At 34.1% G+C, this 16,086-nt stretch overlaps 1 protein-coding gene across 7 annotated transcripts in view; it reads right to left on the minus strand.

The window, feature by feature from the left end:
- The window catches only part of ZC3H13 (zinc finger CCCH-type containing 13), a 92,351-nt gene that overhangs the window by 49,733 nt on the left and 26,532 nt on the right, over positions 1 to 16,086 (minus strand). For 6 of the 7 annotated variants that reach the window (XM_089899536.1, XM_022574869.3, XM_022574867.3 and 3 more), the window contains 3 exons: positions 14,642 to 14,750; positions 5,282 to 5,421; positions 4,544 to 4,704 (listed from right to left, as the gene is read on the minus strand). In XM_089899536.1, the coding sequence (XP_089755662.1) occupies positions 4,544 to 4,704; positions 5,282 to 5,421; positions 14,642 to 14,750 (410 nt within the window). The remainder of the gene's footprint in view (positions 1 to 4,543; positions 4,705 to 5,281; positions 5,422 to 14,641; positions 14,751 to 16,086) is intronic. The other variant, XM_089899537.1, reaches the window with a different exon arrangement.

A 16,086-nucleotide genomic window follows, 5' to 3' on the forward strand; every position in this document is an offset into this window, starting at 1 on the left:
AATGAAACCTTAAGCACTGTTAGTAAATATTCTTTTAAATCTTTGTTTTAAATCTTAAACATTCATTTAAATCTTTCCCAACTCTTAGATTACAGAGATTGATCCTTTAAATTTTAAAATTTTGTATTTCACGGTTAATCTACCTGGGATTGTTTTTTTGGGTCTAGACTATCCTCTCTAAAAGTTGGCATTTAAAAGCATTTTATCTAAATGCTATAACTTTGAGCCTTTACACATTACAAATTGTCTGTCTTTACTTCATACCCTGACAACAGTTTGAGCATTTTGGTGTCATATCTTTTTCCCTCAGAGCTCTATAAATATTGTTACAATATTTTGTGGCATTTAGTGTTTTGGATGAAAAGTCCAAAGAGAGTTAATTTCTTTTCCTATGCAGGTTACCCAGCTTTTCTGCCTGTATGCATTATTATATTATTCCTTGCAAACTAAAAGTTTCATCAAGATAAGCATACCTTCTCTTTTTTTAACCTTTTCTATCACTCAGTGTGCTGCTTCAGTCTGAAACCCTAGTCTTTTACTCACTTTTTTTTCTATTTTTATTTCATCAATTCTCCATGTGACCCGAGTCTCTCTGGTTTGCTTTATTATAGGTACTGCATCTCCTAGATCACTCCTCCATTGTTTTCCATTATTCCATCTCTCCTTTTGCTTTCCAATATCTTAAAATATTGGAAATATCTTAAATGTGTTTTCAAATTCAGTAAATTTTCTTTTAGGTTGCACTCATTCTACTAATATTAAATTTGGCAATCTCTTTATTCTGCTATTTCCAGTTTTAAAAATCATTTTTCATCCAAAATATTTTTGTTCACAGATTGCTTTTATTTTCACGATCAACTGCTCTCAACAGATCAATCAATATCCTCTCAAATCATATTAAAATTTTGAATTAATTTCTTATTTAAATTTATTCCTGTTTTCTGCAACATTGAATGTTCAGCCTGGTACAGAGTTTTTAAGTAGCCCTTTCTCTTCACACATCTGGTAAGTTTTCATCAGCTACTTATTTCACTAGTTATTGATATTTATAAATGACAACTTAAGCCAAAATCCTAGAACTTACTTCCTGTGACCTAGAGTTCTCTAATCCCAAGATGCCTTAGCTGTAAAAAAGGTAATGGATAGTATCTTCCTCAAAATTGCTGGTAAGATTAAAAACAGATAAAAGCAACTGACTCATAGCAGGTATTCAGAAAATTTACCTCTCTTAGTCCTTATCCCTACTTCTTATTGTCATAGATAGGGTCAACCATCTAGCAAATCAGAAGTTATTAAAATATGACCAAATCTACTTTTCATCTTTGTCTTCTGCCAAAACGATTATTAGTTACATATCTCACTGCATATTTATGAAGTGACTCAAATTTTTAATGTATTTAACAGATAAGTGATGTGTCTACATTTCTACATATTTTTCCACTTAAAAGACACACACTGATCGATAATTGGTAGATAGTATCAAAAATTACTTAAAAAACCATTTTCAAGATAAAATGATAGAGAAGTTCTTGACACAGACTGTATTTTCACATCATTGCCTGTGACAGAAACTAGCTAGGTGTTTACTACACTTTTGTCCTGGCCATACTGTTGAACCATACTGTCTAGACTGTTCTGAAGTTAGATGTGGCCAAATGACCGAGCTCTGGCCAAAAAGAATGTGAGTGAAAGTGATGTACACCACTTCCAGGCCTAACTAATAAGACTCTCATACTCCAGGTAATTGTAAACTATGTAACTAAATAAGTGCAATACTCTTAATTTTTTTCTTCTTTGGTGTCCTCAAAAACCTAAGAAAGTAAAGCCATGGTCAGAAGGAGCCTAGGTACTGAAGCTGCATGTATAGAAGAGTCACCTATTAATCAGAAACACCCACTTCTTACTTGAGTGAGAAATAAACTTCTGTTGTGTTAAATTCACATTCTGGGATTAAGCTATTATAACCACCAGGATTATGCCAGTACACTCACTAAAGTGAAGAATTTCTTCAAATACCTTAAAAAATATATGTAGTTGGAAAACATAGTTGTGTTACAGAGTTTGCAAGTAACTTCCAACAGAATGGGCCGAAGTTGATTTTGTGCATTCTGAAGTCAACAAGATCTTTCAACATTTTTTTTTAAAGTCAAATGATTATCCTTTAGTGGCAAAGAGCCCACTTCCTATTTGTGGCACACAGCTCAATTATCTACTTCTATCACTTTTAGAGCCTTTTTCTCTCTCTCCCCAAAACTTATTTTTTTTAATAGCTTTTGACATACTTCACATGTTTCAGCTTAAAGCTTTCCATCAGGCTCTCTCTCACAATAAATGTCTAAGAAAACTGCTAATTTTCACAGAGAAGTGTGAGTCTTAATTTGTCTGTGATTATCTCTGTCTACTCAATATGATAATCACGTAAAACCAAGGAGTTTGTTTACCTGTCACCTCAGTTGATTTACTGGCATTGGCTGCAACATTCCATTGAATTTTAACTGAAATTCCAATCCTTAACTTGTTGAATGTATTCAGTTTATAGTATGACCCACAATGTAACTAAAAGTTGATGGTCTGACCCACTCTAGGCAATGTAAACTGCACAACTACAGAAATGCTATACCCAATTCAGTGTTTTCTTTGTACCTTTAATGTACTGTTTTCCAGATCCTTCTGCTTCTATTATTAAATTAATGGTGCATCTTAAAGTCAATATCTTATAATACAGAGATATAGTAGTTAAATCAATGTAATTATTCATGCTCAATATTCATCAAAGGGTAAGTGAGTTACTAACAAAGCAGTAAGAGAAGACTACATGAAAACGAACAGGATGAAACTAACCCTTCATCTGAATGGTTATAGAAACTTTCTATGAAGAGATTAAGTTTTGAAGATTTTATAAATATTTAGAAAGGATTAGAAAATGAAAAGGAGTATTTCTGGTATGCTGGCGGTTTTTTGGGAAATGAATGGAATTGAGGGAAAATTATATAATTGGTTAGTCATATCACTGTGTAGTTCAACTTCTTTCATATCTCTTTATTCAATCTTAGGCACAAAGGAGAGAATCAAGTCAACTGTACAGAGTGCCTTATTACAATACAAAGCTCTTTGCAGAGTAGGTGCTGTGGGGAGATAGAACAGTGAACCATGAAGACTGCAATCTTCAAGGAGCTTAAATTTAATAGAGGTTGTAAAACATATGTGCCACAGCTAAAATATAATGCAAATAGCAATTAGTATTAAGTGAGAGGTATAAATAAAATCTGATATATAAAGGGAACAGAAATTATGTTCAGTAAGGAGAAATGGGAAAACTTAATGGAAAGACAGAATTTGAGCTAGACATTGACGGACTGAAGGTGATGAGTGTAGGAAGAAGGCTGGACGAAAATATGGACAAGAGTGGAAAGAGTGGAAAGATCAAAGTATGAATGCTATTCTAAAAAATCTGAATTTCAGTCAAACTACTAAATTTTTCAATGGCGTAATAAATTAATTGTAATTGTTATTTTAAGATTTCTCTCACAACATCTGTAAAGTGAAGGGTTAGGGCAGCTGAATGAAAATGTTTATATGTGTGGCAGAATGGACACTAGATAAACAGAGTTAATAGGATGATATAATAAACTAGGTAAAAAGTAAATGGAATCTAGAATAGGGTTAAAGCCTCTAGAAACTAGAGGGAGACAACTATGAGTTTCATTATGGGTTCAAATAGACATTTGCCAACTGGTCAAATATTGGGAAGAGGTTTTTAGTTTAGCCTTTTTCTTAAATAATAAATTAGTGTATGTCCTTTAATAAAATTTAAATAGTCCACAGTGACATTAAATGAAAAGGTATCTCCTGCCTTATTCTCAACCCCTCAATGTAATTTATTTCTATCTTTATTCTTTCAATTGACTACTACAATAATTCTAAATAATATATTCATACTGCTTCATACATACTATAAAGAATTTAATCTCTTGATCATGTACACAAGGAGACAAGAATGTTCATTGTGCATAATCTGTAAGAGCTAAAACCTGAAATCAACTTAAACGTTCAACAAAAGAAAAGTAGATAAATACATAAATACTAATATGAAAGAACTACAGCTACATATATCAATATAGATAAATGTAAAAAAATGCTAAGTGAAAAAGTTACAGAAGAAAAGTTGTATCTATATTAAGATTAAATAGATGAAAGTAATACTATATATTGTAAGATAATACGTATTATGGAAGTATAAACACACATGCATAGGTATCATAAACAACAAATTCAAGAGGGAAGGACCAGAAATATAGCTGTTTATTTCTTAAAAAATAAAAAGCTCTGAAGCATATACAGATGTGACACAGACCTTTGCTTTATTGTTCTCTATAATTTTCTTTTAAATGGAAACTTTTCACACTTTTTTCTTAGACGAAAAAAGTTTACATTAAATACTGAATGTATTAAAAGTATCTTTATGTAATCTACCAAGTAATTCTTTTGAATATCACTTCAGAAAAAGCTATTTCATTCTGGCACTATTTATCACCCTACTGACCTCTGCTGGTCCAGCAAGGGAGAGGATACTGCAGTTGTCTTCCTGTCTTTCTTGCTAGTTGAAGATGACGACTTAGGGCTTGATTTTCGCTTTGGAGATTTGCTAGACTTTCTTAGAGAAGGTGATGGAGATAACTTTGATCTAACCACTTCTGGTGAAACCTTCCAAAAGAATTCAGTAACTCAATTCAGAAACTCTTCCAATCAGGGTTGTTATAATCAGACAACAAAGCACGTGTTTTTAAATTATACCAAACTTCAGATGAAGTATTAAGTGTTACGATAGCGACCACATATTAATATTAGTCTGGCTCCTGAACCTATGCTGTTAACCAATACTAACTGCCCCAACATAACACTAACATCAATAAAGCAAACTAAAATTATGAAATTTCAAAATCTCCTCAGAAAAAAAAATTATATTCAAATATATTGTATCTTTCTACTCTTTAAAAAAGAAACAAGTATTCTAGAAATAGCATGGGCCTAAAAACCAGATGTATATAGATTCAAGTCCCATTTTACATTAGCTGGTGACTCCAGGCAACAGAAACTCAGTTTTGTTTATTCAATAACAAATATATGTCCTATTTATCTAATAGAGAAATGTGAAGATTAATTAACATATGTGAAGTATCGATATCCTAATACAACTTAAGATGTAGCAAGCAGCTAATGAGTTCTCTGATCAATACTCATTTTGATGTTAATTACTAACAAATTTCAATAAATAGCATACCTCCTTTTTAATAATAATTTCTTCTCTTTTCTCCATGTTTTCTTGTTCCAGCTTCATTAATTCCCTCTGTATCTTTTGACGCTTCATTTCCAATGACAACTCATGAACATAATCATAATTAATATCTCCATTGTCAGAATCTTTAAAATAAAAGTTCCATTACTTGTCGGAAACTATAATTATCTATACCAAAAATTAGAGAAAAAATTTCAACTATTTTTTATACAAATTAAAATGGTAGATTCTTTAACAAGAACAACATACTTCAAAAAGATAAAAGAAATATACACTGTTTCTATAAAGAATTAAAATCAATATGGCTAATTTCTTTATGAAAACAAACATTTTTAAGGTTCCTGGGTTTTCTGGAAGTGATTTTGGGCTGTTTGGGTTTTTGGTTAAGAGACGGAATTTTTAAAAGATACAATTAGGGCTTCCCTGGTGGCGCAGTGGTTGAGAGTCCTCCTGCCGATGCAGGGGACGTGGGTTTGTGCCCTGGTCCAGGAAGATCCCACATGCCGCGGCGCGGCTAGGCCCGTGAGCCATGGCCGCTGAGCCTGCGCGTCCGGAGCCTGTGCTCCGCAACGGGAGAGGCCACAGCGCTGAGAGGCCCGCGTACCACAAAAAAAAAAAAAAAAAAAAAAAGATACAATTTAAACACTCAGCTATAAATTCTAAGCATTAAAGGCACCAAAGCCTTCAATATTTCATGCTGCATATGATATGATTATCTTCTTCATTTTCTTAAAGACTCAGTATTAAATTAAGGTCACATTAGGTGTGCAATACTGTTTCCATAGTTTTGTTGCTTTTTTAAAATTAATACCCTAAGTAATTTGTATCTAAAAATAAAGTTAAGTAATTTTAATACTAATGTGTACATGAGCTAATTTCTGAAGGATCTATAACATTTTCATTATAAGTGATTTGTACTAGTTTCTTAGGCTAGAACTGTCCATCTCTTCAATGGACCTGATAGCATGTATCTATTTCTATTCATCCTTTCCAAGGAAAAGAATCTGAGGGTTGGTTTGGGTGGGGAAAGAGTGGTGTGAAGAGCTATTTCATTACAACATGTAGTTTTCAGAGGCTCCTGGCACTGCTACCTATTTGCTAATAATGCCAAAAGCCTGGAGGAGGAAATTTCACTGACTTCTATTCTAACACATGAACACGCTGGGCTTGACCGATTATAAACTCAGGTGCCTTCTCAAGCTATACTTTTAGCACTTAAGATCATCACTTCTTAACCTGGGGTAGAGAAATAAAATGAAGAACTAAAAAATAAAGAGTCCTACTTGATTGCTTAAAGCACAAAACAAACGGACATCATTGGCATGTACGGGTAAATACATTAGAATGAAAACTATCCATTCATGCTTGGGGACTAAGAGGGTAATTACATATCTTATTATCTGTGTCACAAAACTTGATTACTCATCTTATACTGGATGATAATTCCTCAGTAAATACATAACACTGACTAAATCATGCTTTTCAGTTAGCAAGCAATTACTAAATATTTATGGGCATGCAGTTTTTACTACACAAAATAATTAAAGATACTGAATTTAATTAAATGAATAGTGGCTATCTCTAGTTACGATTTTACACTCCGTTGAGACACTTTACATCAGTGAATAGTAGGGTTCGATGATCCGGTTTGTTGTGTTCTTAAATTATTAACAGATAAAATTTCATTACCAAATACTAAGGGTAAAACAAAGGAAAGGGTAATTAATTGAGAAGAATGATTTACAGTGTTTCTGAAGGTATTATCAATAATGTTCTGCTCATCTAAAAACTGCTCTCTGGGAATATCACCCATACAGAACACATGTAAAAAAATGACAAATTGGCTTTCAGTCTTTAATCCCTAACCACTCAACCAAGGGAGAAGTGCGGGTAGGAGGAGACCTGAGCAGTTAAAATATATGTCGAAGTCGAGGTACTATAGCTGATATATTTTGCTTAGAGGGAAAGCTCTCAAGTCTTCACTCAGAAACTACTTATTCTAACTTTATGCATATCTGTTATAATCAAACATAAGATGTTTTCCCAATCTATAAGAGATGGGCTATGAAGTAGGCACAATGCAACTGACAGTCTGACAAAAGAAAAATCAGAAAGCACAGAACGTTAGGAGAGGACTCAAAAACAGAGTCTGAGGAGGGGAGGGATAAATTGGGAGATTGGGACTGACATATACACACTATTATATATAAAATAGATAACTAATAATAACCTGCTGTATAGCACAGGGAACTCTACTCAGTACTCTGTAATGGCTTACACAGGAAAAGAATCCTTAAAAAAAAAAAAAAAAAGGAGTGGATATAGGTATATGTATAACTGAATCACTTTGCTGTATACCTGAAACTAACACAACATTGTAAATCAACTATACTCCAATAAAATTTTATTTTAAAAAAGGAGTCAAACCATTTAATAAGTTTAGAAAATGTCTCTCGTATCTTACAGCTTAAGGTTATCATTACAATTACCTTAGAATCATCTATATGAATCAGCTGTTATAAATCATCAGGAAAATATTAAATATAATTAGAATGGCACATTTAACAGGCAGAGATTTTTTAAGAATATGTAACAAAAATACATAAGGTTGACATTCTTTATATATAAAGAACTCTTACTAATTAAAAGAATGGGCAAAGGACATGAACAGATATAAACACAAAAAGAAACACAAATGATATATAAATAAGCCTTTTTCATGTATTAAAGAGCCATTTTTTCCCTAATTATAATATTTGGTACTGGCAAAGGCACAGATAACAGGCATGTTCATTCTTTGGAGGTAGCAATGTAAACTAATATTTCTAGCCTGGAAAATAATTTGGCAGTATGGGTAAAAGCTTTAAGAACATTCATACCCTTTAATATGGCAATTTTACTTCCAGCAATCTACTGTATGCAAGTAATCATATTCAATAGATATAAAAATAAGCCTTTATACTCTTCTACACACATTGCCCCATAGAAAGATTTTTCCATGTCATACACAAAGGTAAAACATCTTCATTTTAACATCTGCAAAGCATTTCATGATATGAACATATCATAGTTTAACCATTTTCCTTCTGACATTTACTTTGTTTTCAATAGTTTGCTATTATAAACAAGACTTCAATGAACATTTTGATACCTACCTTAGTTTACAGGAGCAAGTATTTTTTTTAGAACAAACTAGATTTGCTGGACAAAAGGTAAGTATGATTTTTATTTTTAATATTGCAGAATTATACTCCAAAATAGCTTTACCAATGTAAACTTCCACTTGATAATACTAGTAGTTTTCATTTCTGCCAATCTGATGGGTGAAGAATGCTATCTCTATTTCCACTGGCATTTCCCTGTAGTAAGGCTGAGCATTTGTTGTCCATTTCTATTTCCTCTATGAATTTCGTAACCAATTTTTGTTTCTCTTCCCTATTTTCCAACTGGACTATCTTTTTCTTATATATTTGTGGAATTTCATTATAGGTTTATACAGTGCTTTTATTATATGGTTACACATTACACACGTCAAGTACTTTCTTACAGTGATCTATTTTTAATAGATCACTTGCGTGTTTAGTTTCACAAAAAATTTTGAATCCTTATATAATCAAATCTTTTACAGCTTCTGGATTTTATGCTTTATTTTAGGAGGATGTACATACCACCAAGATTGCCAAAATATGTTCATTCATTTTCTCCTCTACTGAAATGATACTTTTGCTTTTTATATTACTGCACTGGTTCTTATGGTAAACAAATATGATAAATTTAGGGAACCAAATAAAAACAAAGACTTGGGAGTGGGGAGCTGGAAACACAGAAAGCAATCCGATAATGAAAAGTTTTGTAGGTACAAAAGAATTTGTACTTGATCCTCAAGGCAATGGGAAATCAGAGAATTTTAAATAGGGGAATGAAATGAACCAATTTATTCTTTTAAAAGCTCACTCTAACTCAGAGAATGAGAGAGGTATTTGCAATACATATATCTGATGAAGATCTCATATTCAGAATATATAAAGAATACTCAATTAAAAAAACAGTAACACAATAAAACAGTAGGCAAAAGTCGAGAGTAGAATTTATAAAACAGGTTGTACAATGGCCAAAAATGTGAAAAAGTTCTCAATTTCATTACTCATTAGGGAAATGCACACTAAATCCACAAAAAGATACTACCACACACCTCCAGAATGGCTAAGATGAGAAAGGCAAAAAACAACAGAGAAAGAAGAATCATTTTTGACTTGACATTATCCACTAAAGATGAACATATGAAAACTCCATGGCCCAGCAATCCTACTCCCAAGCATAAACTCAAGGGAAATGGGTACATGTTTACCAAAGATCTGATTAGGAATAGTAATAGCAACTTATTCATAACAGCCCAAAACTAGAAATTACTCAAATGTTTATCCACAGAATGAATAAATTATGGTACATTCAGTGAAATACTATATACCAGTAAGAATTAATGAACTATAACCATACGCAATAATCTCACAGACATACTGTAAGCAAAAGAAGCTAAGCAGGGACTTCCCTGGTGGTGCAGTGGTTAAGAATCCACTTGGCAATGCAGGGGGCACAGGTTCGAGCCCTGGTCCGGGAAGATCCCACATGCAGCAGAGCAACTACGCCCGTGCGCCACAACTACTGAGCCTGTGCTCTACAGCCCACGAGCCACAACTGCTGAAGCCCATGCGCCTGGAGCCTGTGCTCTGCAACAAGAGAAACCACCGCGATGAGAAGCCTGCGCACCACAAAGTAGTCCCCGCTCGCCGCAACTAGAGAAAGCCCGTGCACAGCAACAGAGATCCAACGCAGCCAAAAAATAAATAAATAAATTTATTAAAAAATAAAAAGAAGCTAAGCACAAAAAGAGTACATGCTATAGGTTCTATTTATATAGAGCTCAAAAACAGACAAAACTAATCCATGGTGGCAGAAAATCAGGACAGCAGTTATCTTTGGGAGATGGGGGCTGGGAGGCAGTAACTGGAAAGGGAGTACAAGGGGGCTTATGGGATACTAATAATTTTCTATTTATTGATGGGTGCTGGTTATACAAGGCTGTCCTGTTCATGAAAATTCAGTAAGTTGTACACATGAATCATGCACTCTTCTGAACATATTATTATACTTCAGTGAAAAAAATTTCTGTGAAGAGTATTCTGCCTTTAAGTGAAGAATGATTTAGGAGACAAGGCTAATCTCAAGGCATGAGGTTAGAAGGTTATTTAATAAAATATATTTATAGGCAACAAATATCTTAAGAACTAGAATATTAGTAGTAATTTAGAGAAACAGATGGTTCTGAAAGACATTCAGTAGATAGAAATGTTCAGAATTCCATAAACGTCTGGGTTGAGGGGAAAAAGTAGTATCAACAATGACTCTTAGAAAAGGGAACCCTCTTGCACTGTTGGTGGGAATATAAATTGATACAGCCACTATGGAGAACAGTATGGAGGTTCCTTAAAAAACTAAAAATAGAGCTACCATACGACCCAGCAATCCCACTACTGGGCATATACCCTGAGAAAACCATAATTCAAAAAGACACATGCACCCCAGTGTTCACTGCAGCTCTATTTACAATAGCCAGGACATGGGAGCAACCTAAGTGTCCATCGATAGATGAATGGATAAACATATATACAATGGAATATTACTCAGCCATAAAAAGGAATGAAATTGGGTCATTTGTAGGGATGTGGATGGACCTAGAGACTGTCATACAGAGTGAAGTAAGTCAGAAAGAGAAAAACAAATATTAAAAAAAATATATTAACGCTTATACGTGGGATCTAGAAAAATGGTACAGATGAACCGGTTTGCAAGAAGAAATAGAGACATAGATGTAGAGACAAACGTATGGACACCAAGGGGGGAAAGTGGGGATGGGATGAATTGGGAGACTGGGATTGATATATACACACTAATATGTATAAAGTAGATAATTAAAAAACAAAACAACGGGACAATGACTCTCAGGCTTTTGGGAAACCAGTAGGAAAGTGGTGCCCTTAAGATATGGGACTCAGATGGAGGCATCCAGTTGGCAGATGCCTCAATTAAGAGCTCCAGATATTGGAGTCATTAATACATAGATGTTAATGATGCCCTGGGAGCATGATTTCATCTGGAGAGAAAAATGGAAAATGAGAAAAAAAGAAGTCTTGGTAAAGGGGAAACAACTAAAAATTTTAGAAGCTGCTTCTAGAGACAAGTGGTTCCCAAAGAGTAGTCTGAGGACTCCTAAGGATTCCCAAGACAATTTCTACAGTTCCAGGAGATCAAAAATATTTCTATAATACTACATTATTTGCCTGGTTTACTCACTCTCTCTTGAGTATATAGTGGAGTTTTCCAGAAGTCACATGATATGTGGTATCAGTAACAGATTGAATGCAGAAGCAGATATGAAAATCTAGAGGTCTTTCATTAAGCCAGTTAAGAGTTCACTTTAAGAAGTTAAAAAGATTTTCAGGGAGTTTCCTGGTGGTCTTGTGGTTAGGATTCGGCGCGTTCCTGCTGTGGCCCAGGTTTAATCCCTGGTTGGGGAACTGATCCCGCAAGCCTAGCAGTGTAGCCAAAAAAACCCCCAAAACTGTGCAAAAACATGTAAAACATTGCCCCCTCCTCCAATTTCTATTTTTGCTTTGCAAAGCATAGCTATTTTCCATAAAAGTATATGTTAGGTTTACTGCTGTCATTGTTAAATAAATTAATAAATATTTTAAAATGTTCTCAGAACCAATTTCTAATATGGAGACTACTGAAACAGATAATCCACAAAACAAAAGTTCTTTGGGGTCTATAAAAAGAGTGAAAGGTGTCCTGAGACCTAAAAGTTTGACAATTACTCATACAGATCAACTTCTTCTGAGTCTAGCTAAAATTGCTATTCACTTTAGACTGAAAATGCAGGAGGTAAATATATTAAATGAGCTCAGTCTAACTCCATGCTTCAATATTCCTTAAAACAGAAAAACCACAGAGATACACAACAATCAGAACCTCAAGAAAAAGAGTAAGAAACAGCAATGTATTCTGTATGTAAAACTACGTTAAGAGACATTTACTCACCTTTTAAAAGAATTTCACATATAAAAGCCTCTTGTAGTAAAATCACGTTCGTTTTTTAAAGATGATAGTGTGAGCGAAGCCTTGGGAATCAACATTTAAGGGATAGACAGCATACAAGGAGCCTCTATGTAAGACCAAAGGGCTTCAACAGGAGAACAGAAAACCTGACAAATGATAGATGGAAGCCAAGGGGAAAGTGTTTCAAGAAGACAGAGGCTCTGGGATGTGTCACATGCTGCAGAAAGGTTATAGAAGAAGGAGACAAGTATGTCTCCTTTTATTCAGCAAAGAGGAGGTTATTGTGACCTTAAAGAACAGTTTTAGTGAAGACAAGGGTCAGAAGACTGAATAAATATGAGGGGAAAAAGTAGAATTTGGTTGTAAAGTGGGAATAAGCAGGGTGATGGCTCTAAATAATATGAGGAAAAGAGAAAATGTGCCAAGGTGGATGTTAAAGCTGTAAAAGAGAAGGCAAAATAAATGAACAAGACTGCAGAGGCGGGAGGAAATCAGGGGAATATAACCTTATGCAGCAGGAGGGAGGCCCCTTGTAAAGAAAAAGAGGGAAGTGAAAAAGTTTAGATGTGAATGAAAGACTAGTTTATAGGTGTGGTGGCAGGAAGCTGAAAAGAGTCTGTGGATAAAGGTGGCTTCCCTGGTGGCGCAGTGGTTGAGAGTCCGCCTGCCGATGCAGGGGACACGGGTTCGTGCCCCGGTCTGGGAAGATCCCACATGCCGCGGAGCGGCTGGGCCCGTGAGCCGTGACCGCTGCACCTGCGCGTCCGGGGCCTGTGCTCCGCAACGGGAGAGGCCACAACAGTGAGAGGCGGGGCTGGAAGGTTTGAGATTTAAGGAGAGGGTTTGAAAGAGCTACTATAAAGAAAAGGAGCAAACTAACTTAGGCTTTTCTGAACCTTTAAAATGTTCAACAATTAGCATGCATTATTGTAATGGGAATAGAAGTTTCTATTTTGAAAAATAAGCAGCCAATATATTTCGGAATGTATTTTATACAAAAATAATTAAAATGAAAAAAAATGTTGAGTGTGTTAAGAGTTAATCCCTTAGAATTTAGGAAAAGTTAGCCATTCATCCTTGAACAGTTAAGGCTTGTAATATTTTATTTACTGCTATTTTGTAGGAGGTATTAGATTTATTTATGAAGTCGCATGAAGTAATCATAGAGAAGTTTCCTACTTGTTCTTAGAAGCAACGTTTTAACAGACAATACTGTATAAAGATGGAATGGATTTCCTTAAAAAGTACTGATGTTCAAATTACTGGACAGCCATTTAAGGTACTTTTCAAGTATTAGTAAGTTTTCAGAGATAGTTCTTAAGTATAGTAGTAAACATTTTAGGCTTGCAGGCTCTTGGCTGTCATAGTACTCAACTCATCTATTGTAGCTCAAAAGCAGCCACAGAAAATATGTAACCAACAGACATGGCTGTTCTCCAATAAAACTTTATTGCAAAAACTGGTGGCAGGCCCACAGCTATAATTTTCTAGCCCCTGGTTTAAGTTTTCAGCTATCTGATGAGGAAGTTGCTTACATCCTTAAACTCTTTAGTTTTGTCATCTATAAGTAGAGTAACAAAGCTACTGATTTAATGAGGTAATTATATGTTATATTAAAATGCCCAGCACACCCAACACATTCAACAGATGTGAGTTCCCCTTCTCTGTATTTGGTAGTGTGAGGCTACAGTGCTCACATTCCAGAAGATCACAGAAGTAGAGAAGAGAGAACATTCATGGTGTGGAAAGTAAATGCTTACTTGTTAAAGACAATGACTCAAAAATAATTTTGCTAATTTCTTACGAACAAATTCCAGGTCTCAATTATCATCTGATTTCAATTTCTTGAAAGATGAAATCCAACCATGTTTTAGAAATAATTTTCCTAGGTCTTTAAGGTTTAAGAATCTCACTTTTAATATTTTATGCAAAACAATAAACATAAATTTAGATTCTTTTAAATCTTGGTACTGAGGAACTTAAAAATTTACAAATGTAATAAAATTCCAAAGGACTGTGATGCTGTACAGTAAGTTCTAGGGAGAATAGCTTTCTTTGCTTTTGTTCTGCTACTATATGCCATTTTCTGCCTTATAGCTCAGTAAGATAGACACAAGTCAATTAGACAATTCTGAAACTATAGCTGGAAAGTGTTTGGAAGCCCAAGGAAGTCTACAAAGTGAATAATCAATAAATTGACTATATAAACAAAGATTTTTTGAAACTCACCATCTCTATTAGTTTCCCATTCTACATTTTCTTCTTCACTTTCTGGAGTTCTCTCCTTAGTGATTTTTATGTCTTCCTTTTCCCTATGTCTCCCTCTTGAAGATTCTTTCTAAAAAGTACATACATACATATGGGTTATTATATTTATAAAAACTACATGAGGTAGTTACTATAATACAGAATATTTCTAACTTCATCTTTGTTTCATTAAAGAATCAGTCTTGCAAATAATCACGCATCCAGTAAGTAGAGGAAGTAACACGTTCTAGAGTATCACGATGAAAAGACTGTACTATTATCTATTTTACTAAAGAACGGCAACTTGGTAAATGTTTGAAGTAACTAAGATTTTAAAAGATACAACGAAAATTGAATAATAAGCATTTGGTAGTATACTACATACTCAGTTTCTACGTGAAAATTACAGGGGTAAAGTTTAAAACGGATAAAGTACAACTTGAGGAATTGTAAGTGACTATATTTTAAAATGACTTAAAAAGGTTACACCGTTCACAGTAGATTCTCAAATATAATTGCTGATCTAAGACTTGCCATATACTAATGTAAAAGCATTTACCTACAGCTAAAGATAAATCCAAACTCATCTAATAATTTTATAAATGCTTTAAAAGGGGAGATTTTCCCTATTTTGATGAAACCAAAATGGTAACTAAAATAGTTAGAAAAGTTACCTTTACATTTCAGCTAAAAACCAAAAAGTTTTACATTTTATTCCAGGTATAACAGTAGCCTATAGACAAAGCAGGACAACAGTGATTCAGCTCGTAAAATTTAATTAAATATCCTGTTACATAAGATGAAGACTCTAAACCACATTTTACTAGGCGGTAAGAAAATAACCAGTGTCATGGAATTGTTATCTTCCCCCCACCATGTCTCACTTTTATTAACACTAAATCCTGACTATGAAAGACACTAACACACAAGGACATTAAGTGCTGAGAGTTCTTTCTGGGCATTACCAGACACAGAATTTGGCTGCTTAAAACACAAATTAATTTCTCTTTGTCTTCTTTTTAAAGAACTCTAGCATATAACTGCCCCTAAATTTTACTTATTTAGGTATGAAGTCATGTTGTAAGTATTACTGCTAAATGACATATATAGTTGCTGGTACGACAACAGAGGCTGACAAATATCATTAAAAGATTATATAATTGTACCAGCCAGGACAAAACGGTAAAAGGTCAAAAAAAGAGAAAGAAAAAAGAAATGCACTCCTATTTGTACATAAGACAAAGGAGAAAAAGGAACACAATCTATTTTTATTCTTAAAACACATTTTGTGGAATATCTATGAAGAGCTATTCTATATCCCAGGTAACTTTTGAATGTTCTGTAGCTTACACCCACTATAAATATACATTAGTATGTGCTATATCAAAAAATTTTCATAGAAAGTTCTCTCCAAATTACTGAATGAT

The sequence above is a fragment of the Delphinapterus leucas genome, chromosome 18 (genome assembly GCF_059928025.1).
Source record: "Delphinapterus leucas isolate spDelLeu-1000000601 "Yukka" chromosome 18, BTC_Dleu_Yukka2, whole genome shotgun sequence".
Lineage (NCBI taxonomy): Eukaryota > Metazoa > Chordata > Mammalia > Artiodactyla > Monodontidae > Delphinapterus > Delphinapterus leucas.